General features: G+C 34.9%; 2 protein-coding genes, 1 long non-coding RNA gene and 1 pseudogene across 4 annotated transcripts; 3 read left to right on the top strand and 1 right to left on the bottom strand.

Annotated features, from left to right (window-relative positions):
• Positions 1-12,030: 12,030 nt before the first annotated feature.
• On the top strand, positions 12,031-15,385 carry LOC112701636 (7-ethoxycoumarin O-deethylase-like). 2 transcript variants are annotated; one of them, XM_025752374.2, is made up of 2 exons: positions 12,031-12,586; positions 14,534-15,385. In XM_025752374.2, exons 1-2 carry the CDS (start codon positions 12,179-12,181, stop codon positions 15,101-15,103), a joined length of 978 nt encoding a protein of 325 aa, XP_025608159.2. In that variant the 5' UTR covers positions 12,031-12,178; the 3' UTR covers positions 15,104-15,385. The 2 variants fall into 2 exon arrangements, 1 of the variants encoding a protein (XP_025608159.2); XR_011864169.1 differs by having other exon boundaries at positions 12,450-12,586; positions 12,692-14,674.
• A 1,802-nt stretch (positions 15,386-17,187) lies between these two features.
• LOC140173043 (uncharacterized) lies at positions 17,188-18,253 on the top strand. Its single transcript, XR_011864172.1, has 3 exons — positions 17,188-17,339; positions 17,853-17,958; positions 18,082-18,253. It is a non-coding gene; the product is annotated as an uncharacterized lncRNA (long non-coding RNA).
• Positions 18,254-18,342: 89 nt separating this feature from the next.
• LOC112701635 (metal tolerance protein 2-like) lies at positions 18,343-20,754 on the top strand (annotated as a pseudogene).
• A 4,973-nt stretch (positions 20,755-25,727) lies between these two features.
• LOC112701634 (mitogen-activated protein kinase kinase kinase 20-like) lies at positions 25,728-26,285 on the bottom strand. Its single transcript, XM_025752373.1, has one exon. It carries the CDS (start codon positions 26,283-26,285, stop codon positions 25,728-25,730), a length of 558 nt encoding a protein of 185 aa, XP_025608158.1.
• Between the last annotated feature and the right edge of the window lie 654 nt (positions 26,286-26,939).

Below are 26,939 nucleotides of genomic sequence, written 5' to 3'. Positions count from 1 at the left end.
CACGAAAAGGAGAACCGCTCATATTATACCTCGTAGTTGGGAGCCGGGTAATAGCCTCAGCACTAGTCAGAGAAGACGAACATGGGCAAAAACCCGTCTACTTCGTTAGCAAAGCACTACAGGGATCCAAGCTGAACTACCAGAAAATAGAAAAGTTTGCCTACGCCCTGATCCTCACATCCCGGCGGCTTCGCCCATATTTCCAAGCGCATACCATCAAAGTTCGAACCAACCAACCCATAAAAGGGATATTGCAGAAAATAGATCTAGCAGGAAGAATCCTACAATGGACAATCGAGTTGTCCGAATTCGACCTCCAATATGAGGCACGTACAGCAATCAAATCGCAACACCTGGCCGACTTCATCGCAGAATTTACAGACATCCCGGAAATCCCCATAGAATGGAACATATACGTAGACGGATCCTCGAATAAAACAGGAAGCGGTGCGGGTGTGATACTTGAAAGCAACCAAGGAACTCAGCTTGAGCTCTCCCTTAAATTCGGATTCCCGTCCTCAAACAACCAGGCAGAATACGAAGCACTATTAGCTGGTCTGAAGCTGGCTAGGGAAGTTGGAGCTCAGAAACTCAACATTTACAGTGACTCACAAGTCATCACCTCACAAATAACAGGAAGCTACCAAGCTAAAGATCCGACCATGAAAAAATATTTGGATAAAACCAAAGAACAGCTTGGACAACTCGGGGAATATAGGATCCACCAAATACCTCGTGAGCAAAATGCCCGAGCTGACGCCCTTTCAAAATTGGCCAGCACCAAACCAGGGGGCAACAACAGAAGCCTCATCCAGGAGGTATTACAGAACCCGTCAATAGCAGAAGAAGAAAGAATCCTAGCCATAATAGGTCGGGATCAAGGATGGATGACCCCCATAATAAACTACCTCAAAACAGAAGAACTCCTTACAAATGAAAAGGAGGCAAAAAGACTGAAAAGGGAGGCACAGTACTACACTATCATAAACAACACGCTGTACAAAAAAGGGATATCAACACCTTTACTAAAATGCGTACCAACTTCCAACACAAAGGAAGTCTTGGAGGAAGTACACAGCGGCATTTGTGGTAATCATCTCGGAGCACAAGCTCTCACCAAAAAGATACTCCGGGTGGGATTTTATTGGCCAACTCTACAAAAGGAGGCTACAGAATTTGTAAGGACATGTCCACCATGCCAGAAGCATGCCAACTTTCACATTGTCCCACCAGAAAAGCTCATCAGCGTGACCTCACCCTGGCCATTTGCGAAATGGGGCCTCGACCTTCTCGGACCCTTCCCACAGGGATCGGGACAAGTAAAATTCCTCATAGTAGGAATAGACTATTTCACAAAATGGATCGAGGCAGAACCCCTAGCCAACGCCACCGCTCAAAAAAGTCGAAAATTCCTATATAGGAACATTATTACGAGGTTCGGGGTACCATACTCCATCACCACAGACAACGGTACCCAATTTACAGAGGCAGGCTTCAGAAAACTGGTGGCCGACTTGAACATAAAACACCAGTTCACCTCCGTCGAACATCCCCAAGCCAATGGACAAGCCGAAGCGGCCAACAAAGTCATATTGGCTGGATTAAAGCGGAGGCTACAAGAAGCAAAGGGAGCTTAGGCCGAGGAACTTCCACAGGTCCTATGGGCATATCGAACAACCCTCATTCCACTACAAACGAATCACCATTCTGACTAGCATACGGAGCAGAGGCAATGATTCCAACAGAAATCAAAGAAGGATCTCCCCGAGTAGTCCACTACAATGAACAAGCAAACTCCCAACTTCAGAGAGAAGAGCTCGACTTGTTACCCGAAATCCAGGAAAGAGCTCGGATCAGGGAAGAAGCCCTAAAGCGACGAATGGCTTCCAGATATAATCAAAAGGTAGTGCCGAGAAGTTTTGCAGAGAATGATCTCATCCTAATCAGAAATGACATTGGAACAACTCGACCCGGAGAAGGAAAGCTGGCAGCAAACTGGAAAGGACCCTACCGAGTCATTGAAGTACTGGAGAAGGGCTACTACAGACTGTCCGAGCTTGATGGACGAGAGCTTCCCCGATCATGGCACGCCTGCAACCTAAGAAGGTACTACAGTTAGAAAAGGTAAAAGATCTCATTAAATGGATGCGCTCTTTTTCCTAAAAAGGTTTTTTAATGAGGCACCATATCGAGACCTACATCATACCCGACTTAAAGGGACAAGGAAATTCCCACAAGTATATATTCGTATTTTTTCTTTGAATAAAGTTTATTTAGATATTCTACAAGATTCCAAGACGCATTAATCTAAAGTATTCATCGTCCGATTATAAAGCAACAGGTCGGCAGAAAGTGAAAAACAAATTCACTGCACGACCACGATAAAGACAATCGTCCGATAAAGGTGAAAACGCGATTCACCCAAAAGACGATCTAAAGACGCCAACCATTTTTCTACAAATCGGCAAAGATGAACACAGAATAATGTAAGAAGTTATCGAAAGCAATCCAAAAAAAGAACCTGACGAGGTCTTACGGATAGCTAATATAATAACTTAAAAGACTGGCCGACATTCATAAATCGGACCAAGTCAACCCAAGTTATAAGTAAACCCTGGAAAGAGGTCTGACCAACCCTATTAAAGAGGATTACTTTAACTTAGAAGGGCCTGACATAACAAAGTCAGCCCAAAACTAAAAAGTTATACAAGTAGTCCCTGAAAGAGATCTGACAAAGATCCAAGAAAGAGGACTACGAAAAATAACTTAAAGGAAACCGACATAACCAAGTCGGACTACTATCACTAAAAAAGTTATACAAGTAGTCCCTGAAAGAGACCTGACAAAGGTCCAAGAAAGAGGATTACAAAAATAACTTAGAAGAGATCGACCTAACGAAGTCAGTCTCCTACAAAGATAAGTTATAAAAGTAATCCCTGAAAGAGACCTGACAAAGGTCCAAGAAAAAGGATTACAAAAATAACTTATAAGAGATCGACCTAACGAAGTCGGTCTCCTACAAAGATAAGTTATAAAAGTAATCCCTGAAAGAGACCTGACAAAGGTCCAAGAAAGAGGATTACAAAAATAACTTAAAAGAGATCGACCTAACGAAGTCAGTCTCCTACAAAGATAAGTTATAAAAGTAATCCCTGAAAGAGACCTAACAGAGGTCCAAGAAAGAGGATTACAAAAATAACTCATAAAGGGACCAACGCGAAGAAGCTGGGAAGGAGCAATATTAGACGACCACAGCAGGTCGGTCTCAAAAGCGGTAAAAGGAAAAGAAACGTTCAACTGACTGAAAAAGTACTCGTAAGCATAAAAGAAGGGACGCTCCCCCTCGACAGAAGTTGGAAAGCAAACTCTCTCGTCAGAGTCAGGGGCAACAAGCTCATAATCCTCCTCACGAGCGTTGTTACCACAAATCCTATGGCGCTTCCTCAGTTCAGCACAGAACTCGGCATCCACAACAGAAACACACAACAAGACAAGGGAGTCCAGCCAGTCGGACATTCCCTCAGGAACTCTGGAAGACATCTCTACGATGTTATTGCGAGAAGACATAGGGCCAACTAATCCTACAAGGAAGAAAAGAAGACGGGGTTACTAAAAACATCTCGGAGAAGGTAGAAAGCAAACTTAAATATCATACAGACGAGGCATGCAGAAAAGGAAAACCCCAAGACTCAAACCAAAAGTCTTGGGGCATCCTTTGGAGGCAGCAACAACAAAGTAAGGTCCCTGGGAAAAACCTACACCCCAACGTCTCTCAAAAACAAGGAAACAAGGCCTAAAGCAACAAGCATTTCGTCCAGCAAGATAAAAAACACAAAAGTCATTAAAGCAACTATCTTTCTACAGTCTACCAGCAAAAGCACTGTCAACGTCAACAATGCCAAACAGAACAACACCAAAGATACAACCTTTTCTAGAATTAGGCAAAAAACACCATCAAAAGTACAAACAGGAAAGGCAATGACAAGCGAAAGTCCTAAAGGCATTAAGCAAAAAGCGATCATGCAGAAAATGAAGAAGCTCCAGAACACACGGCGATAAACAGGCACGACAAATGCAAAAAGATTCAAGTTTTCCAAACAAGCATGCAAGCAAAACCAAAACTTTATCATAAACCGAAGGTCAAAAAGTAAAAGAAGTAAGGAAACAGAAAGTAGAAACCAAACCTGGAAAGTTCTGAAGAAAATGGAAAGCTGGGGCAGGAAAACGTCTCTCAAAGGAAGCACCAACGGAGTACCAAAACGAAACGGCGCAGAGAAAGAGTAAGGCAAAACAGAGCAAACACAGAGGAAAAGTTAAAAACGGGAGAAGAGAGAAATGCGAAGAAGTTACGAAATGCGTGAAGAAGAAAAACCGCTTCTGGATTTTCAAAATCAAAATAAAAGGGCCTAGGAGAAACGGGGCAATTAATGTTAAATAAAGGCATTAAACCCTCGCACGTTTCCAAAGCGCCGATATAAAAGCACGCACTTTTAGAAGAAAACGTTCTACATTCAAAAACTTCTACAAGGGGAATCGACAAAAAATGCTTGAGTTCGGCCTCAAGAAGGACCGAAGTCTAGGACTCGACCTCAGGAAAGAAGACCGAGCTCAAGCAGGGGCACTGTTCATACCCTGAGTCGAGCTATCCGACCTGGGATGATTGAAGATAAAGAGACCGACCTCTTTAGGTCAGACTATCCGACCTCTTCTCAGAGAGCTCGGCCAAATCGACAAGAGAGCCCAGTAAAGGGCCCAAATGGAGGAACACGACCCAAATCCTAAGGCGGCCTAAGCCTATAGAGATAAGGGCGGTTCCGCTGAAGACACGCTGACCTCAACCCTAAAGATAAAGATAAGATAAGATAACTAACTTATCTTATCCAACAAAGGTCACGTCTCAACACTATAAATACACTGGAGCACCCAGGTATAACTCATACTCTGATTCTACTTAATACCTGCTTAATACCCTTGCTAACTTAAGCATCGGAGTCCCTTGTAGGTACCCCCACCCTCCGGAGACGAAGGATCAGCACCACCACCAAGTCCAACAAGTCGGACACAACAGCTCCGGCCAATACAGAAGATCTCGTCCGAGATCGACCTACAGTTTTAGGTAACCCTCGGAACAGTTGGTAAGAAACCTAAATCCGGAAAAGTAAACATCTCTGATACCTTAACTGTTTCTCTTATTCATTTCTACACCAAACTCTCTAATTGCTTTTTTTACTCTTCTTTTATTGTTTAATGCTTTTGAAAACCACTAAACCCACTCATCTGTTAGTCTTACTAAGCCAATCAGTTGACCATTGTTGCTCAGTTCCTCAGTCCTCATCGGATCGATCCTCACTTACTTGAGGTATTACTTGGACAACCCGGTACACTTGCTGGTTCAGTTGTGGATATTCTCAAAATCCGCACCAAGTTTTGGCACTGTTGCCGGGGACTAACGGTAATTGACAAACACAAGTTGTTTGATTTCTTAGATTAGGTATTCTTCTTAGTTTTATTTGCTTAATTCTCTTTAAATTTTTTAATTTGGTTTTATTTATTTTCCCTTAATTTTTTATTTTAAGTTTGGTGTCCCGTTAGTAATTTTTCTTTTTTTTAATTAAATTTTTCAAAAATACTAGTATTCCCTTTTGTTTAATTTTTTTGAATGGATACCTCACTGGAAATTCTCTGCACTCTAATGTAGAGATTTCCATTTTTCTTGGTTTTCTATTTGTGTGTGCAGAAACAGGAAGGAGCTCATCATGGATCTGAATGGAAATGGGCAACCTAGAAAGACCCTGGGCTCACACACTGCTCCCACTCCTGATTTCTATAGAAAAAGTATTGTTGTACCTCCCATTGGAGCAAATGATTTTGAGCTAAAGCCACAGCTGATTACACTGATACAACAAAATTTTCAGTTTCATGGACTCCCATAGGAAGATCCAAATCTTTTCATCTCCAACTTCCTGTAGATCTGTGATACTGTGAAAACTAACGGAGTGAATCCTAAAGTTTATAAGCTAATGCTCTTTCCATTTGTTGTGAGGGATAGACCAAAGCATTGGCTTGATACTCAGCCCAAGGAAAGCCTGGACACTTGGGATAAGGTGGTTAAGAAGTTTCTAAACAAGTTCTTCCCTCCTCAGAGGCTAACCAAATTGAGGATAGATGTTCAGACCTTTATGCAGGGAGAAAATGAGTCCCTCTATGTAGTTTGGGAAAGGTACAAGCTGATGCTCAGGAAATGTCCCCATGACATATTCTCATATTAGATCAGGGTGCATATTTTCTATGAAGGATTCTCTGAAATGACCAAAATGTCTCTAGACAACTCTGCAAGTGGTTCTTTCCACATGAAGAAAGCGCCTGAAGAGGCCAATGAACTGATTGAGATGGTTGCCAATAATCAGTACAAGGGTCCAGACTTGATTCTTTTTAAAATTCTATAATTCCTCCTTCATAGATAACACTCAAGATGGATCAACAAGTGCTTCTTAGATATTTTGAGGTTCAATTTTTGAAATAAGAGCTATATTGTTGGATTCAACTTTTTCAAAGATGATCTAGTTGACATTTCTTTAGAGGGATCACCAATTATGAATTTCTCATGATATTTTTTTAGAAATTTCCATTCTCTTGGACTTTTAGTTTGGATTGAAGATTCAGGTTCATCTTGCTTCACAATTGCTTCTGCATCAGGATTTTCTACTACGATAGGAGATAATTCCAAATTATCTCGTGCAGAACTGAGATTTTTGTTGCTTGCTGGTGCAGTTTCTTGAGAATTTAAATGTTCTTGATTTGTCTCAGCATTATTGGTTAATTCAACTTCAAAACCCGGACTATCATTAATACAAACACTAGGAATAATGTTAGATTCACAGAATGTGACATGCATAGTCTCCTCAACAGTCTTAGAGTTCTTGTTATAGACTATATATGCCTTGCTATTAGTGGAATAACCAAGAAAAATGCCTTCATGTGTTTTAGGATCAAATTTTTTCAAATTTTCTTTTATGTTCAGTATAAAACACTTGCAACCAAACACACGAAAATAATTGAGATTAGGAGGATGTGCTTTCCAAAGTTCATATGGTATTTTCTTCAAAAACATTCTTATAGGTGTTCGATTTAAGACATAACAATCTGTATTTACAACTTTAGACTATAAGAATTTGGAAACTTCATATTCATACAACATAGCTCTAGCCATTTCTTGTAAACTTCTATTTCTCCTTTTCACAACACCATTTTGTTGTGATGTTCTAGGACATGAGAAGTTGTGTGATGTGCCATGTTCATCACAAAAGGATTCAAAATGAAGGTTTACAAATTCTTTATCATGATCGCTTCTAATTGAAATAATTTTTAGACCGTTTTTTTAAGCCTTCTTGCTGAAATTTTCAAAAACAAAAAATGTTTCATGTTTATGAGCTAGAAAGAACACATAAGAAAACTTAGAGTATTCATCCACAATAATCATTTCACTTTTTTCTCCAAGACTTTGAGTCCTAGTTGGTCCAAATAGGTCAAGATGCAACAATTCCAATGGTTTCTTAGTAGAGACATCTTCTTTGGGTTTAAAAGAAGTTTTTGTTTGTTTACCCATTTGACAAGTATCACAAGTGATGTTTTTATCAAACTTAATGTTAGGAAGACCTCTCACTAAGCCTCTTTTAACAAGCTTAGAAATTTGGAACATGCTAGTATGTCCTAATCTCTTATGCCGCATCCATTTTTCAGATTCTATTGAAGAGAAACAAGTTACATTTTGAATCTGAAGATCATCTAAAGTGAGACCATGAACATTGTGACATCTTTTTGCAACAAAAAAGACAACTCCTGATTTTTTATTTATGACTATGCAATCTAATTTCCTAAAGGTTACTGCATATCCAATGTCACACAATTGACTTATGTTCAATAGATTATGCTTTAACCCATCTACTAGAAAAACACTATCTATGCAAGTAGAAAAATTTTTGCCAACCTTACCAATGGCAATTATTTTACCTTTACCATCATTTTCGAAAGTGACAAACCCTCTATCATACTTGTTGAGTTTCATGAAGAAGGTAGCCTTTGACTGGATTTGATGGAGAGGAAGCTTGCACAAATGGAAGGAGTACAAGAATTAAAGGAGATGATTAGCGAAGAGCGACGCGTGCGCGTACCTGACGCGTGCGCGTGATTTGGAGATTTGTGCAGCGACGCGTGCGCGTACCTGACACGTACGCGTGACACGCAAAGAAGACCATCGACGCGTACACATGACTGACGCGTACGCGTGACATGCGCCACGTGCAGAAAATGCAGAAAACACTGAGGGCGATTTTTGGGCCCTATTTTGCAACTCAAGTAAGGTGCAACTCTTTGCCAAGTTAGGCATGGATCCAATGAAACAAGTGGTCCCCATCCATCAATTGAAGACTTACTAATTGCTATAATTAATTCTGATTTAAATTCAAATTTGATTTTAAAAATAGGAAAAGATATTGTTTTAGTTTTAGAAATTAGATTTTAAATTAATAGGGATCCCAACATTAGTTAACTTTTCATTCCACCTCAACCCAATTTACAATCCTAATTTTCTTCTCTGAATCATGAGCAACTAATATAAACCTCCATTGTTAAGGTTAGGAGCTCTGTATATTGTATGGATTGATACTATTATTTTTCTATTTTAATTCATATTTTGATTTATATTTCAAGAATTATTTTTGTTCTTTATCTTATGAATTTGGGTGGAACGGAAGTATGACCCTCTTTCTAATTGAGTTCTTGTATAACTTGGAAAAGCTCTTTACTTGAACAACAACTTGAAAATAATTTCTCTTAAATTCTAATTATCTGGATTTAACGGGATACGTGACATATAATCCTCTTATTTTTGGATAATTAGGATTTTTGTGGCATATAAACTGGAATTTGATCATCACCCTCTAATTGGAATTAATTAACCAAGGGATTGGCGATTGACGAATTTTAGAGGAAAGTAGAAAGGTCTAAGGAATTAGGGTCTAGTCACATATAGTTTGCCATGAATTACATCTTGCATGATTAAAATAGTTAATAAGAAAAGTTAATCCAGAAAATAGATAACTCTGAAACCTTAACTGCCTTCTTCATATTGTTATTCCCAAGTTATTTATTGCCTATCTTTTGATATTCTGAATTTACCGTTTATGCTTTTAAACATCAAAACACTCTTTTCTGTTTGTCCAACTAAGTAAATCACTTAATCGTTGTTGCTTAATCCATCAATCCTCGTGGAATCGACTCTCACTCACCTGAGATATTACTTGGTACAATCCGGTGCACTTGCCGGTTAGTTTGTGGTTGTAAATTCCACACCAACTCCAGAAGGAAAGATTTTGGAGAAAGACTTCAAGACTTTTGTTGCCAAGAAAAGAAGCAATCCGCCTCTATCAGGAAGAAGATATAGCTTGATAAAAGTTCATTTCCATTTTTGTTCATCAAAGAAGAAGATAGCCTCTGAGTCTCTATAGTAGATAGAAGCAAAAATGAAATGCTTGAAGGTGTCCAAGGTTAGAAGCTCATCAAGGGTCCGAATCCATTCTTGGGGCCAACGTCAAGATCAATGGCCAAGATGGAAAAAGCTTGATGAAAAAGGTTGAGAAAGATGAGGTAAGCTTGCATGCATCAGTCTCGATTCTCTTATCTCTCTCTATGGTAGCCACTGCTACTCGTTGGTAGGAGAAGAAGTTGATGGGTTAGGGTTTCAACCTTGGAAGATTCCCCTTCTATATTAAGGGTGAACGGCCAAAGGTTGAGATCAAGGAGAGAAATTAAAAAGGCACAGAGTTCTCATAGCTATCCGGAAACTTCCTGAGTTCTTCTCCTTCAATGATCTTCGTTTTGTTTTCTTTTTCTTAGTATTGACTGTCTGAGTCTCATGGTAAAAGACAAACATGGTAAGGATTGTAAGAAAAAGCCAGTGAGAGATAAAAGGCAGTGATCAAATTAGAGTGAAATCAAACTACTGATGAGAGTACAACATACTCAAAATAAAAGGATATAAACTAAAACTAACATAAAATTAAACAAAATATGAAGATAGTAAAAAATGTGAAGACATTAATAAAATAAAAGATATAAACTAAAACTAACATATAATACAACATACTCAAAATAAAAGGATATAAACTAAAACTAACATAAAATTAAACAAAATATGAAGATAGTAAAAAATGTGAAGACATTAATAAAATAAAAGATATAAACTAAAACTAACATATAATTAAACAAAATATAAAGATAGTAAAAAATATGAAGATATTGATGTTCACATTAATTAGTTTATTTTTTGATTTATTAGAAATTTAATTTGCAGGTAGTCTGTATTTTTTATTGAGAGATATGTTATCTATAGTTATAACAAAACTGTTTTTATTTAATGGGAAATTATTAGATTTTTTAAAATAAATTTTATAATTATTTTATTTTTATAATTTACTTTATAAAATGATTTGTTAGAGGATAAATATAGTTTAAAAGAATTGAATACTAAAATTATAGTAAACTCTTTGTATTAATTTTATATATCAGTTAAACATTTTTTTTCTTAATAATTGTATATTAAGTATAAGTGAATAAAGAACGAAAGGAATACTAATTATATGTAATAAAGAGATTTTAGAAAGAAAACAAATAATTAATTAATTAATTTATTAATTTATAGATTCGTACAGTAAAATTATTTTGTCTAATCTTTTAGTTTCTATAAGTGCCAAAAACATTTTTTCTTTTATATTAATCAGTATTTGATTTATTTTATTTGTCCTTTTAAAAAGAATTCTGTTATTTCATTTGAAACACGTTTAAAATTTTTTCTTTTCACTTATTATGATTCTATTTTCTAAAACGAGAAAAGAAATTGGAATGCTATTCTAAATTTATTGACCTGGAAAATAAAAATCAACAAAGGGTCCGTCGAAATGCATCCGAATTAACGAATTAGAGGGACCACAAGTCCACAACGTATGTATTATGGAGAAATGCAAAATTTGATATGATTAGAATAACTTTTAATAATCGTCAAAGATATAACTGATGATAATTTATATAGACAAAAAAATGGAATATGCTATTTAAAAAAATAACGCTAAAACCCTAAACTGTAGAAATAAAAAGTTTGCTTCCATAATTAACTTGTTCATTATTTGTTTTTATAAGATTTAATATTTGATTGCTTCAGAAAAAAAAATATTTGATATATTGAGGATAAATGGATGAAATTTGATGTTGATTGGAGGCAAGAAAACGAAGATAAGGTTGGTGAGATAATGATAATTGTACATTGTATTATTTAGGGAAAATGAGTTTTATTTTCTTTGAGAGAGAATAGTTATTATTTTTTATATTTTAAATTTTTAAAGACTTGGACAGAGATAGATGATAAATGATTTTATATTTAACCAATTTCCTCGTATAAGAATTCCTTTCTGAATTTGAAGCATGAATAATATATATATATATATATCTTGTCTTGAAAGAAAAATTTATGTTTTATTTAGAAAAGTGATTACAGTAAATACCAAATTTCGAATTTTTCGTTAGTATAGAGGTAGCTATTTATCATCATATGTATACTAAATATTTAAGTGGTTAAGTAGAAATATTCCAATGATTTTATAGTTTTTAAAAACCGTGGTTTCTTTTTTTATTCGTAACAAAAAAGGAAACAAATTGAGAGTATATATAGATTCTGAGAATATATTTAGGATATAATTATTTATGCCTCGGGCATAGTGCTTCTGAGGCTTTGTAATTGTATTTTGTCGTCATCATACGTTATCAAAATTCATAATCAGTATGGACATTTGTAATTGTATGGACAAATCATAATCACGAAGGTGTATTGTATTTCTATCTTGAGAACATATTTAAAATTCATTTTGAGTTTTAGTCATGCAGCTATTGGGTCAAATCTTTATTATATCACGTATGTTAAATTTATGGACAATGCAACCACTATAAATACAAAGCCAAAGAGGCTCTCACTCACACTCACACCATCCTTAGCCACTACTTGCAGTATTGTCATCCATAACTCAAAACTACTCTAAGGAAAATATGCAATGAACAATTATTCTCCACCAAGGTCCTTGATCTAAGTCAAGGTCTTAGGCGTAAGAAGCTTCTAGACCTTCTCGGCGACATGCAAAAATATGGCCGAACCGGCGAAGCTGTTGATGTTGGGCATGCGGCTTTTAGGGCGTGCATAAATTTCTTGTCTAATACTTTTGTCTCCGAGGATTTCGTTGAATCAGTGGAGAATGGTGAGTACAAGGATATTGTGTCCACTCTTTTAAAATTAACCGGGGCTACAAATGTGGTGGATATTTTTCCATTTCTAAAAGTATTTGACCCTCAAGGACTCCAAAGGCACACTATTCATTATCTCAACAAGTTCTTTCACAACTTGGACAAGTTAATTGAGAAAAGATTGAAGTTAAGAGAAGAGGGACATTATGTTACGAACAATGACATGTTGGACGCACTTCTTGATATTTCTCATCAGGATAGCCAGAGGATGGACCGAAAAAAGATCAAACACTTTTTACTTGTAAGTTTATTCTCCTCTCTTGTATTTTCTTTCTAGGTTTGTTTGTCACTACATATCAACTATGCATGTCTAACCAAGTAAGTTATATGGTGTATATTATTGTAGGATCTACTTGTAGCGGGTACAGATACAACAGCATATGGATTAGAAAGAGCAATGACTGAAGTACTCCACAATCACAAGAATTTAACACAATCACAACACAATCAAAAACCAAGAATTTAAACACCTTTGACAGAGAAATAAAATAGACACAATCACAACACAAGAATTTAACGTGGAAACTCCAATTACCGGAGAAAAAACCACGGCCGTTGTCAAATGACAACCAGAGAATATCACTATGTGAAAATTGTTACAACACATAGACTTCTTTCTCTCACCGGCACCCCAGTACACCCACACTCTTTCAAAGCAAATATCTAACTACACCTCACAACACTCTCTAATCAAAGAGTACAGAGGAAAAGAAAAATCAGATACAAGCTTAAAGTGTTTCTGACTGGTGCAAAAACAAATGAAGAACTTAGCCTCATATTTATAGCCTAGGCCACCCACTCCATTTGCTATCCTAAGCAATGTGGGACTAATTCAACCAAATCCTAACAATCTCCACCTTGATTGAAATAGTCACACATCTTCAGCTTCCATTGTCAACACCGACAATTCTTTGCTGCCATTGTCTATACCGACAATCATAGTTCATAGAACTATCATACTCCACCATGAAAGTATACTCACTTGGAATTAGACCACTCCAAGAATTTTGCCTTGGTACAGATCGAAACCTTGCTGAAAATTCATGGTGCAACTTCCAAATTGGCTTTTCCTGGAAGTTCTTCAGCCATCGACCTAACTCCGCCACACACCTTGCATCTCAACGCCAACCAATGCCCGTGTGCAATTGTGGACCTGATTGCCACAACTCATCCTTATCCATGGCAGTGCGGTAATACCATGAGGATACTTCTTGTCTTCTAGAGAACATCATCTTCTCTCATAGAGAGAGCAACCAGAGATCTTCTCCTTCAACGCCTTGTGCAAACCTGATTGTATCAACACATCATTGACTTGTACTTGCCACAAGCCAAAATTGATTCTTCCATCAAATTTCTCTATTTCAAGCTTCACAGCACTTGAATATCCTGACATTGTTGCAACCGTATACTGGAATATTATAACTCAACTGTAGACCGTGCACTAGGAAGGGTCCCCAGGAAAGAGAGGTGGGTCACAATGGACACACTTAAATACCAAGTCTTTCCTTAGCCAGAACCTTTTCCAAATTGCACTCTCACAGAGTCACACTGCCTTCCAGCAACAACAACAGCAACCAAAGATCAACCTCAAGCCACAGGACAAAATTCTTTTCTGATGTGGAAGGTCAGACTAGGCTGCAACCACAGAGCATACTAAGAATAAATCCCACCGAACCGAAGCTCTGATACCACTTGTTGGGAATAAGACACAATTCCCCCTTGAGAAAACACCTTTGACAGAGAAATAAAATAGACACAATCACAACACAAGAATTTAACGTGGAAACTCCAATTACCGGAGAAAAAACCACGGCCGTTGTCAAATGACAACCAGAGAATATCACTATGTGAAAATTGTTACAACACATAGACTTCTTTCTCTCACCGGCACCCCAGTACACCCACACTCTTTCAAAGCAAATATCTAACTACACCTCACAACACTCTCTAATCAAAGAGTACAGAGGAAAAGAAAAATCAGATACAAGCTTAAAGTGTTTCTGACTGGTGCAAAAACAAATGAAGAACTTAGCCTCATATTTATAGCCTAGGCCACCCACTCCATTTGCTATCCTAAGCAATGTGGGACTAATTCAACCAAATCCTAACATCTTTCTAGGTTTGTTTGTCACTACATATCAACTATGCATGTCTAACCAAGTAAGTTATATGGTGTATATTATTGTAGGATCTACTTGTAGCGGGTACAGATACAACAGCATATGGATTAGAAAGAGCAATGACTGAAGTACTCCACAATCCAGAGGTTATGTCCAAAGCCAAACAAGAGTTGGAACAAAATATTGGAAGAGGTAACCCTATTGATGAGTCCGATGTTGCCAAACTGCCATATTTACAAGCAATCGTAAAAGAGAGTTTACGATTACACCCTCCAGCTCCACTCTTGCTCCCAAGAAAAGCTAAGGTTGATGTGGAGATCTCAGGTTATAGGATCCCAAAGAATGCAAGGGTCCTAATTAATGAATGGGCTATTGGTAGGAACCCTAATGTGTGGGACAATGCCAATTCGTTCTTGCCAGAGAGATTGTTGGGATCTAAAATTGATGTTAAAGGAAGAGATTTTCAGCTGACACCATTTGGAAGTGGAAGAAGAATTTGTCCTGGCTCTCCATTGGCTATGAGAATGATTCATGTCATGTTGGGATCACTACTAAACTCTTTTGACTGGAAACTTCAGAGTATGGATAAGGATCAACCCCTCCTAGCTATTCCTCTTCCTATTATAATAAACAATTAATAATTAAGGGGTGTATTGTGAGTTAGAATTTGCTTTATAGTGAATTAAAGCAAGCACTAAGTCTAAAGCAACACACAAGAAAGACTAGTCTACTAGATTGTTTATGTTTAAAAGTAGATTACATAGATGCCATGTTTTTAGGGCTGAGTTTGTTTTCGATAACAGGACAGGATATTAAGAACATGATATGACAAGATGCTGATGGACAGAGACACAAAATTTTGTGTTCTTATATTCTATTTAGTGATAAACTAGAACAAATTATAAAAATCTAATTTATTCTCATTTTTTTATTCAAAAAATTTGAGATAAAAAATACAATAATAAAAAAATATAATTATGAAAAATTAATAAAAATAATAAAAGAAAAAATAAAAAATAAGTTGTGTCTTTTGTTAGTGTCTCAATGTCCTTCCTCTTAGAATAGACAGAAAATACACTAATTCAGTATCCCTGGACACACTGTCTCTGTCCATATCTCCTCTACTAAATACAATTTTATATCTTTGTATCCATGTCTCAGTATTCTATCTCTATAAACAAACGCAGTTTAAGAATTGTGTTGAATAGAATGTGGTATTATAAGATTTGTTTCCAATAGAAAATATGGAAAGCATGTGGTGTCCCTAACAACGAGCAAAAAGGGGTCCCAGTCGTAAATGTTGTAAAATCAATTTCAAGAATAAAATTAGGAAGAATGTTAGGGGCAACAATTTTAGTATTTTGTAATCATTAATTAGTCATTATTAGTGTTTTTAATAGTGTGAGATTACATCTAATAATAAAAAATTATTCATTTTTTTTTATAGTTAAGTGTTGGTCAAAAAACACTAAAATTAGTGGGTTCCTAGACTTTTTCTAAAATTAATATAATTGGTCACTTTTCCCACTCTCTCTATTGATCTTTTAGTTTCCTTTTATAGATTTTTACTTATAATTCTGAGGGTTTTTAAATAAAACAAGAGAAATCTTACATGATATGACTTATGAATAATAAATAAAATAAAAAACTTATTTTGTATGTGCTCAATTTCATAAAATCAATTCTATAATTGCATTTAATTAATTGAGTGGGTTCATCGGATAATTTGTTTATTAATTTTTTTAATAATTATTAAAGATTTAAATTCGTTCTTGTGTATATAATAATTAATCTTTAGTCCTCCAAAATAAAAAATAGCGTAAATTTTTTTTTTAAATTACATTTGATTCAACCTTTATATTTTTAAGCAAATATTTTTAAAAATAATAAAAAATAAAAGAAAAAAAATGTTACATTCTTCTTATCTTTTTGTTCAATTAATTCTGAGATTGATAGGATGGGGAGAATATTTTCCGGTTGGGTCTCGCTGCCGACATTGGGTTAGCCACTAGAAAAGCCTTCACTGGCTACTACTACTACTACTATTACTATTACTACTACTACTACTACTACTAATAATAATAATAAATTATTGTACATGGTACATGAATAAACCCTCTAGTCATGACATTTGGAAATTCAAGTTGAGTTATTTCTGACATTACTCTCTGGCTAGTGAGATTAGTCTCTTCTACTTCTTGTTCTGTATTAAATGAACTGTCCAAGGGAGAAATTTGGGAAGCTCCAAAACTATTTATTTGAACCTTTTATTTATAAAAAATAATAGTATTAATATTTGATATAATTTTTAAAATTAAATTGTAGTATTTTAAAAAATTATTTAAGTGTTTATAGAGAAGTTAAAAAAAAATTCTTCTTTCATAATAAAAAGTTTTTGATCATATTTCTTTTAAAATAAATACTTTTAAAATTAAAAAATCAACCCAAAATAATTTATTTATAAACTACTCTTAATATAAGCATTTGTTATTTAAACTATTTTTTTAAAAGAAACTTAATTAAGCTAGGCCAAATTCGGGTTTGGTCTATATATGATTTGATAAAGTGGTTAATAGTTATTGAATTTTACTTTGATAAGTGAAACTTGTCGGAAACAATAAAATGTGATGCTCTTGTAATTTTTGGAGGTTTCATGTAGGCTGAGGCAAAAATAGCCCGTACAACATACTGAACATAGCAAAGTGGGCTTAGCGTGGAACCTCTTGTTCTTTTGAGTGCAGTGGTTATTCTTTTGTGGTCGCCTGAAAACTTGTGTCATTTTTCCACTGCAGGTTCTGAGTGGCATAGCTTTGTTATCTTTTAGACTTGCCAAGGCGCCTAGAGATAAAGAACATCCATATGGTCACTTGATTTGTATCTCCATGTTACTCCTTTTATCTCTTATATGCTTCAAGTTACTGTTTCTTATCCATATGCATGGACATTAAATGTTGGCATTTTATTCATTACTAAATGTAGGGGTCATTTGAATACGATTGTATGTTACATGTAAGATCGTGGTTATAAGAACAGAGGAGTATCACATAATGCAATTCTTTTCCTGATATTTTGTTGTGATTAGATTACTGAGTAGTGCATGGTTTCTGTTGATATTTATTTATGAGGAGTGTTATTAGAGTCAGCAGAATTTGTGATGTTTAGCCATCAATTAGCTATCATCAATATTTTCAATGATGTGAAATGACATTTAATGGTGTAGGATTACTCATTTTTCTTTTTTGATAGTTAAATGCTAGCCAGATTTCAATAAAAGTGCTGTTCCTAACTTTCTCTTTATTTATTTAGTAAAGATTCAAAGACTTGATTCTTTCATGTGGTTTTTTATGTCTTTTAAGATTACATTTCTCTATCATTGTTGTATCTCAGGACATGGAAAGTTCGAGACTTTGGGAGCTCTAGGAATCTCTTGTATGCTTTTGGGAACAGCAGGTGGCATTGCATATTTGCATGCCATGCGGTTGATATTTTGATGGTACACTTCAATAGTTGAATAATTTTTTACTTCATTGTCTTTGTTGCTTCACTTATTACTATGACCAAAATCATTCAAATAAATGCTGAATAAGCTTTTTTTTTTCCTCTTTTTTGGAAATAGATTGCAAGACATCTTTTCAATACTGCATTCTTATCAATCTGCAGGGATTGTTCTCATCTGGCCCTGAAATGGTTAGCCATGCAGTGGCACATGAACATGTGCATAGTCATGGACATGGAACATCCTATCCTTGCTTTGAATATGACAATTCTGTCAATATGTATTAAAGAAGGTGTAATGATATTATTTAATTTTAACATGCACATGTGTTAGGAAGAGGCCCTGTTTTCCTAATTCCTATTCTAGTCACCTATTCTAAGTATGTTAACTTTGCAGTGTGTTAACTATTTTAAGTATGATTTGATTATGTCCACTATTAGATTCTGTATTATATTTTAAATGTTGGGGATGTAACATATTGTTCCTTCTCCAAGAGACCAAGACCTCAGTATTTATAGGTGCTTGTGAATTGTTAGGCTTTACTGGATAACAAAACGAGCTGGTGAGAAGCAGGGTAGTGGACTGATGAAAGCAATTAAGTAAATGCATGGAGTAGTTGCTCTCATTGGAGTTGGTAAGGACTAAGGAACTTTGTTTCTGAAAGGTTATTCATTTTAGTTATTTGGTATATTCTGTTAAGATACTGGCTAAGTACATGTCACGGATTACGAGGCACTAAGGGGTGTGTTGTTGCCTTGTTGGGTTAAAAATAGTGACGGTTATGACGGGTTGAAGCTATTAGTATAATCATGACATCATTATAACTTATAAGGTCAAGGGACTAAATCAGTTGGAATTTGTAGTTTGAGGGATCAAGTTGATAAAGTTAATATCTTAGCTGCTATACAAGTATGCATATATTTGTCTTTTGAGGGACTAAAATTACATTTCGATCTAATTTCTGAAAGGCCGTAGATGTCATGCCTCTGTTTACATATCCTCTTTGCACAGGATTTGTTTCTCTAAACTTGATTTATGTCTTTTTAATTGCTTACAGGCACTGACCCTGGACTTCTATCTCCATTTTAGGAGGGTCTATTCTTGGAGTGAAGTTTCTAGATCCCCTTGCAGGACTGCTTGTGTCAGGCATGATTTTAAAAGCTGGGGCTGAAACTGGTTACCAAAGGTAAGGTTCATAATTATATGTTCCACCTCAGTTTATCATTGCTTGCTATGTGACTGTGAAGGGAGTTGGTAAAAGATTGTCCTTCTCCACAAGTATCTATATGCAATTTTAGTTATGTCCAAACTTCTAATCTAATCAACATGTTCCTTCTGATTGATTATCAGTATCTTGGGATTGGTGGATGCTGCAATCCCAGCGAGCATTTGAATCCTATTAAACCAAGAATATTGCAAGTTGATGGCTTCAAGGTTTTTCTTCTCCTCTTTGGACTTTGCATGTGATATCTCAAATAATGTCATCCTTTTTACTTGAATAAATACATGAAATTCTTGTTTCCATTTTTTTGTATGCACTGTGCTCTCTAGTTCTGTTTTGCATATTAATTTATGGACTAAGGTTGTATTCATTTCTGGTTATTGTTTCAAAACTTTCTTTCAATAATTTGTATGCAGGGGTGTCATCGCTTAAGAGGAAGGAGAGCTGGCTCATATCTATATCTTGATGTACATATTGAGGTTTGTTCTCCCCAATCGTATGTTATGTCACGTATTATGCATTGGATATTCCTGATTTAATTGCATTATGATCCTATCTCCGGGACTGACTTGCTGGCTTCCGGTTGTGGGTTGATCCTTTTTTAGTGTTAGACTGTTAGTGCTGCACATAACATTGGTGAAAATGTCCGAAAATGAATTCACAAGTTCCATCCAACTGTGGCTGAAATCTTCATACACATAGGTCTTAATATTCAATTTTCATAGTTTCATAAATTTCTTACTTGCCCAAGGAAGAATCTTATTTATTTATTTTAATATCAATTTCTTAGCTGATAAGATTATCAAATTTCTCTTGTAGATCCTGCAATGTCATGTCTTTCTCCCAGCACAACAGATCAACAAGAAGATTCTTGGAGTGAAGACAAGGAACATGGTAGTATTGCTTCTGCTAAGGATAATAACATTGAAGGAATTGTTTCTGATATAATCTCATCGAATTTCCCACAGGTAACATTTGAATCTATTCCATTGTTTGTGGAATTTGAGTTGAGTTTTGAAGTTAGAATCACTTGTATTTTCAGATGTCAGTTGAGGCGTAACACAGCACATGTTTCAAGGCAAAATTTTAATTTCCTAACTTTGATGAGTTTGACATGTAATTTGAACGAGTGTCTTGTAGTAATCTACGTTGAGTTACTCACAGAGATGCAATGGAAATAGCAAAACAAGCAGAAAGAGAGGTTTTGAAAGCTGTCTCAAGTGTTATTCATGTTGGCATTCAGCTACGTTTGGGGCAACCATTTTCACATATTAGCCATGGTTAGAAGTTAGACACATTCAAGAAAATTAGAGAGAAAAATTCTTGCATTTTGGTATGCATAAGGTTAAGCAGATTAACATTAAAAAATTGTTTTTTTTTAAGTATTATTCTATAGCCAATATTTTGGAAGCGGGTTCAATAGTTGCGAAAAATTCAATAATTTATTTATGATGAGAAGTTATGTTACCATGACAACAACAGAACACACTGCAGCGTGCAGAGTTTCCTTGCAGCCATGTAACACTACTGAATGAATGTGGTTAAACAATTAACAGATTTCTCTTTGAGAACCTTGTAGCTTTGGTTGACTGAGAGTTAGTTCAATCGTGTTTATTACTACTTCTGATTATTATTAAATGTCAGAAATTAAGACAACACTTTTCACCTTCTAAGAAAATTTATTTCTCAATTACAACAATTTGAGTGACTGTGACACTCCTGAAGTCCTGATACTAAGTACTAACCACCAAACAAATAACTGACCCTATCTTTTTTCATAAATAAACAAATTTCGATAAATTTGGCATTGGTCATTTTATCAGTCTTAGAAGATGTATCAAGACTCTTTAAAAGTTTATGCTAATCTATTTTACTTTCATGAAAATGTAAGAGTAGAACCCGCTTAACAAGATTGCCTTCATTTTGCTTCTTAATGACTTGAATTAGGGACCGTTTAGAAAAAAATTTTTTTTACCATTTTAGTCCAACATTATAATTTCTAACAAATTTAATTATCAAATGATTTCTAATTTTTTACTTTTAAGGTAACTAGAGTGAGACCCGCGCAATGCGTGGAGAAATAGATTATTTATACTATAGAGTATATTTTAATAAATGTTATATTAAAAATATTTTAGAGAATATATTATAAATAGGTTTTGAATTTATTTATTTTTAAAAAAGACATAAATTATTTATATTAGAGTTATACAAAACTGTATTTTCTTTTTTTTTTTTCATTTTTCGATTTGCATTAATGGCTATTCTTTGTCTTTTCTGCGGTTTTCTTGTTTGTAAATAATTAAAAGAATAAATGAATGAGAATGAAAAACATATAAAAATGTTACATTAAATTTAAGAAATTTTTGACAATTAGTATGAGAAATTAAGAAATGAAGAGTAGTAAGAGTCTTAATATGTATAAGTTGTAGAATTTGAATATTTGTAACTGAAATTTTTTATAATTATTATTATTATGACACTTTTAATGTATGTTTATTGCATTTAATTAGTACTTGATGTTTCAATTGAATAATAATAAATAAGAGATTTTTGTTTTAATTTTTTTAAAATATTTTACTAAATAGTGATTGGTTGATTTTCATCTTTTGTACTAACCTGAAATGAAAGGTAAATTGGCACTCCTCTTTGACGAAGATATTAGTTTCTCCTCATCCTTGCTTGTCTAAATTGGATAGATCTAAGTGTTTCAAATAATTGTGTTTCTACATTTTTAAAATAGGCATCAAAATCACCTTATGAATCAATTTACAATAAAATAAGAAAGGTGCAATAAAAATTATGTTAAACAAACCAAGCTACATAATCATATGCTGGAGGCACATATCGTCTTGTCTTCCTTTTTTTGACAGGATTTCTCAACAAAATATGTTATAAGATTTTTTTTGTACTAACCTGAAGTGGAAGCTAAATTGGCACTCCTCTTTGATCGAAAATATTGCTTTCTCCTCATCCTTACTTATTTAAATTGGATAGATCTTAATGTTTCAAATAATTGTGTTTCTACATTTTCAAAATAGGCATCAAAATCACCTTATGAATCATTTTACAATAAAATAAGAAATGTGCAATAAAAATTATGTTAAACAAACCAAGCTGCACAATCATATGTTGGAGGCACATCTTCTTGTCTTCCTTTCTTTGAAAGGATTTCTCTCTGCCTCTTTAATCTAGCAATTTTGGGTATTAACTCTTTCCGTCTATCATTACCACTGCAAATCCTTCTACAACAAAGAGAATAAGACATGGTCAAAAAATGATAATCCATTCCAAGTAACTGCACATATGGAATAACAATTTGAAAAAGAGGAACACATAAATGTAAATTGTGGAAGCACATTAATTTTGGTTGTGACTGTTAGACAGAACTGTTTAAAAAAGAGGAATACATAAACATGTGCTACTTACAATGAGTTCACAATTAAAATATTATTATTTATAACAAATAAATAGAACTATTGAAAATGATATTGAACAAAAGAATGAGAAGAGTAAACGGCAAAGTTAAAAATCTCTAGGAAGATACCTGGGACGAATTTCCTACGTTGGCGGCGTCGAATGGTGACATTGGTCTGAGACCTGGAATCGAGCTCCAGCAGAAAAACCACAACAGGAGGAATAGAGTTTGCCCTGATTTCTGCAATTTATGCAATGCGGCTCCGTCGGGGATGGACATTGCGATGGACAATTTGTTTCGAGGAAAAAACAATGGCTCATGGGACTGGAAGTGGATGGAGGAAATAGGATCTTGGTACGGAAGAAGTGCCAAGAGGAAGAGAGTTTCGAGAAGTATGAAAAAGGTAATAAACTCTTTGGTTTTCAGAACTTTTTGAAAAAAGTTAAGTTGTTGGTTTTGTTTTTTGTGTTTTTTTTATTTAAAAATAAAAGTTGATTTGGCAAGATTTGAGTGGTAGATTCTAAAATTTTGCCAAGTAAGCGATAGTGCTGACATGGCGTAAGTAGAAGTAGAAAAATAACTTAAAAGTAATGTGGGTAAACCTATGTACCTACTTTTATATATTAAGAATAGATTGATTTAGTACTATTCTTAACTTTTCTAAACCCGGTTCACTTGCCCATTACACTCAGAGACTTTATCGCACAAGAGTGTTAACTGCATTGTAAGTAATTTCATTGAAATTTAACTGTTGACCGGATAAATAAACTATTGACCAAACGTTTCGGTCACTTTGTCAAATAGAATATATATTTTGGAGGTTATTTTGTCAAAAATAAATGTTGAGATCTATTTTATCAAAAGCTAAATATTTCGGGTGTCAAAATAGCTATTTACTCTATAAACGAATTTAACAATAGTTATCAAACCCAATTTGACCAGAAACCCGATGGTCTAACCAGGTTGAATTACCCTTCAAACTGCTTAAACACCAGACATGCACAAAATCGGTTTGGTCCATTCGGATTTAAGCAAAATCAGTGAACCAACTGGTTTTCATAACTGGGACCAGGTCATGGTTATTTTTTTTAAATTGAAAACGACGTTATTTTCTAGTAAAGGAAAGCTAAAATCGTTCAGTGTCTCAGTCTCGTCACTCTCTCACTCAAGCTCTCTCATCTCTCGTCTCCAGTCTCTCTCACTACCTCCGGTCTTGCACTCAAGCTCGTTGTCGCTCTCTGTCTCGTCACCGTCTCACAGTTAGCATGCACCTTCCCTGCGCTCGTCGGCGGTGGCGGCAAAAGCAGAAGGTCCTGGTGCTGGTCGTCGTCGTCGCTCTTTGTCTCGTCACCATCTCACACTCAGTCGAACGCCTTCCATGTGCTCGTCGTCGGCGGCGGCAGAAGCAGCACGTCCCGGGATTGGTCGTCGTTGTCGTCTTCTTGCTTCGAGCCTCGCCATCAGCTTCCTCCTCGCCGGCATTCGCTGGTCTCCGATTTGGTGCGTTCAAAAAATTCCCCCGCTCTTTTTCCTCAATTTTGTTGCTGTAATTCATCTCTTCATCTTGATTTTGATGCTGAAAGTTGAATTTTTACTGATTATCATCACCGCACCTTGAATCTGTTGCTGTCTTGTTGAAAAAATCATTAGCTAAATTTTTTGTTGCTATAATTCATCACTGCACCTAGATCTTGTTGCTGAAAATATCACTAAACTAATTTTTTGTTTTTGAAAAAATTCACGGAGTTGAATTTCTTAATGATTATCATCACTGAAGCTTGACTCTATTATTGTCTTGCTGAAATAATCATTTAGTTAATTTTTTTTTGCTGCAAATCTATAAATCATATTTTGAGCTAAATCTTTTGTTGCTGAAAATTATTATAGTTGAATTTGTTGTTGAAAATGAGGTTCATGTTCTGTGCAACTCATAATAAAATTGTTCAGTTAAATTATTGTTCCCATGCTCTCTATTTTTTTGCTAGAATTTTTAAAATGTCTTCATCACAACTCAGTTGCATAATATTAAATTTAGGAGAAAAGATAAACAAATAATAGAATTTTTGAAATTTCATCAATTATTTTTCCATCACCCTTAAATAGCTAGGCTATTTGTAGTTTTTATTATAAATACTACAACTAGAAAAAAACAAGTTAATAATCCCCTAGAAAGAACGAACAGTGATGAGAAAAAAAAGAAGAAGAAAGATAAGTTAAGCATACAATTTAATTAATGAGTCCAATCCCTCCCTTTCAATTTCACATCCTTGCATCTTAATATTGTATGTATATTCTGCACTCACTTATTCCTCTTTGAGGAACACTAAGAGCTCAACAAGTGACACAAGTTTTACCTATTGATGATATTGCTCATAATTGATGTTATTCAGAGTTCAATAAATTGATGGTTTACTACTTCTAAAAGAATAACAACACAAGTTAACATTTTTCTATCTAATTAAACTATTTGATTATATACTAAAAGCAAGATTATAAAAGGAAGAAAGAAAAAGAAAATTGAAACATAAAAAGGAACTTATAACATCTGAAGCACAAATAGCAAACAAAATTATTGTTATTAACATAGTTTACTCAATCTTATAAACCACCATAAATGTTAAGGAACAGACTCATTATTCATCAATATTTTATACAGCTTTTCTATTTCCTAAGACCGCCCGACTCCAACTCTCTTTCGGCAAAGCCATCAAGGAGAAGAAGATGGCCTGACCCAAGAGACACTACAGCATAGCCATCCGGCCTTGGACAGGGGACACAATAAACAAAACCATTCAATCTTACCATGTCATCATAATATCTCTAACTACATAAACTATAAATAAGATTGCAATGAAACTAACTAAGAAAAACAATCATAGCTAAGTTGCAAGATAATATGAATGAAAAAGTGTGACATAAAAGAAAGGATGATCAAGAAGCATCTGAGCAAGCCACCTCTTGCTAGGATCTTTCACAAAGCACTTTTCTAGAAAATCATAATAGAAAAAATTGATTCCTTTCGGCTTCTTGGGTGATAGGTTCAAGATACTCAATAAAACCTCAAATACTCCTCATTAAGCAAAAGGTTCTCACCCCATGCAGGAAATCTAGTGAGCATTTCAATCACTATGCAACTAAGTGCTCATATATCCCTCGGAGCATCATTATGCCCGAAAAATGCTCCGGCGACAAGTACGACTGCATACCTCTAGACTTGGACTTCCAAACCTCAACATCTGCTTTCTCCTTTTTGGTCTTAGATAATTCGAAATCCACAATCTTCAATTGACAGTTTACACTCTCTTTGTCCAGTAAAGGAAACAGAAGAATGTTCTCTGACTTGAGGTGACAGTGGACGATTCCTTTGCCATGAATATGCGAAAGCCCTTTAACAATCATGCGTGCATACTTCAATAGAAGATTGATAAAGTACTGCTCGTTCTCTACCATGATCTCAGTTCGAAAGCCTCGAATGATTTCTTGGCAACCACTGCTTTCACCTTCGCACAATGATTTGAAAATCTGTTCTTCTTTCTTCAATGAGAATGCCAATCTGGGAATGGAGCTCTTCATAGCAATGAAGCTCTGATACGGTGTTTGTGTATCAATAACAATTGCAAGATAAACAATACCATAAGAACCCGCTCCCAAGACCTTCAGTTTCTTCCATTGTAAACTACTCATCTTTGATTGAGTTTTCTTACTCCTGTATCAACATCAAATGTTACATGTATACAGTGATCAAATAATATTATTTATCAATATACAAATTTTGAAGTACCTACAGTAGGCTAGTTCTTTTGGCTTTTCTTGTGGATTATGAATTGTGTCGTTTTGTGTTCTATTAATTATTACTAAGTTTGTTATAGCTTGTGCTATTTATATTAATTACTTTTTATCATTTGAACGAGTAGATTTCATTAGCAGCAAGATAATATTTTTGTTTGCATATATAATAGAAAATATAAAGACAGTGTCAGTAGGAATAATTTAAACCAAAAAACAAATTCAAAAATCTTGAAATATCTCTATCTTATGACAATTTTAAACCAACTTTAATTTTTAAACCCAAATAAAAAGTGAAATAAATATCTCTATCCCTATTTTCTTAAGGATTATAAGAATTTGTTAGTTAAAAAGGTTATGAAATAGAGATAATTTAATTTCAAAATCTTTGCCTTTGTTTCATAGTATTTATGTCTACTATGATCTCCATAATTTCTTTTAAGGTTTAAACGTCAACCAAATATTTCATTTGCAAATCGATCTATCCATCTACTTATTTAGTCTAGTTTGATTATCCAAAATTCAAATAGATGATATAATTTAAATTAGTGA

Source organism: Arachis hypogaea, chromosome 7, assembly GCF_003086295.3.
Source record: "Arachis hypogaea cultivar Tifrunner chromosome 7, arahy.Tifrunner.gnm2.J5K5, whole genome shotgun sequence".
NCBI classification, from domain to species: domain Eukaryota; kingdom Viridiplantae; phylum Streptophyta; class Magnoliopsida; order Fabales; family Fabaceae; genus Arachis; species Arachis hypogaea.
The sequence above is the reverse complement of the archived record's forward strand: the minus strand, read 5'-3'. Positions and strand labels throughout refer to the sequence as shown.

Excerpts from the sequence above, each read along its gene's own strand:
- LOC112701634 (XM_025752373.1), bottom strand. The coding sequence starts at position 26,285 with ATGAGTAGTTTACAATGGAAGAAACTGAAGGTCTTGGGAGCGGGTTCT.
- LOC112701636 (XM_025752374.2), top strand. The coding sequence starts at position 12,179 with ATGCAAAAATATGGCCGAACCGGCGAAGCTGTTGATGTTGGGCATGCG. Across the intron at positions 12,587-14,533 it reads AGATCAAACACTTTTTACTT|GATCTACTTGTAGCGGGTAC; the intron begins GTAAGTTTATTC and ends ATATTATTGTAG.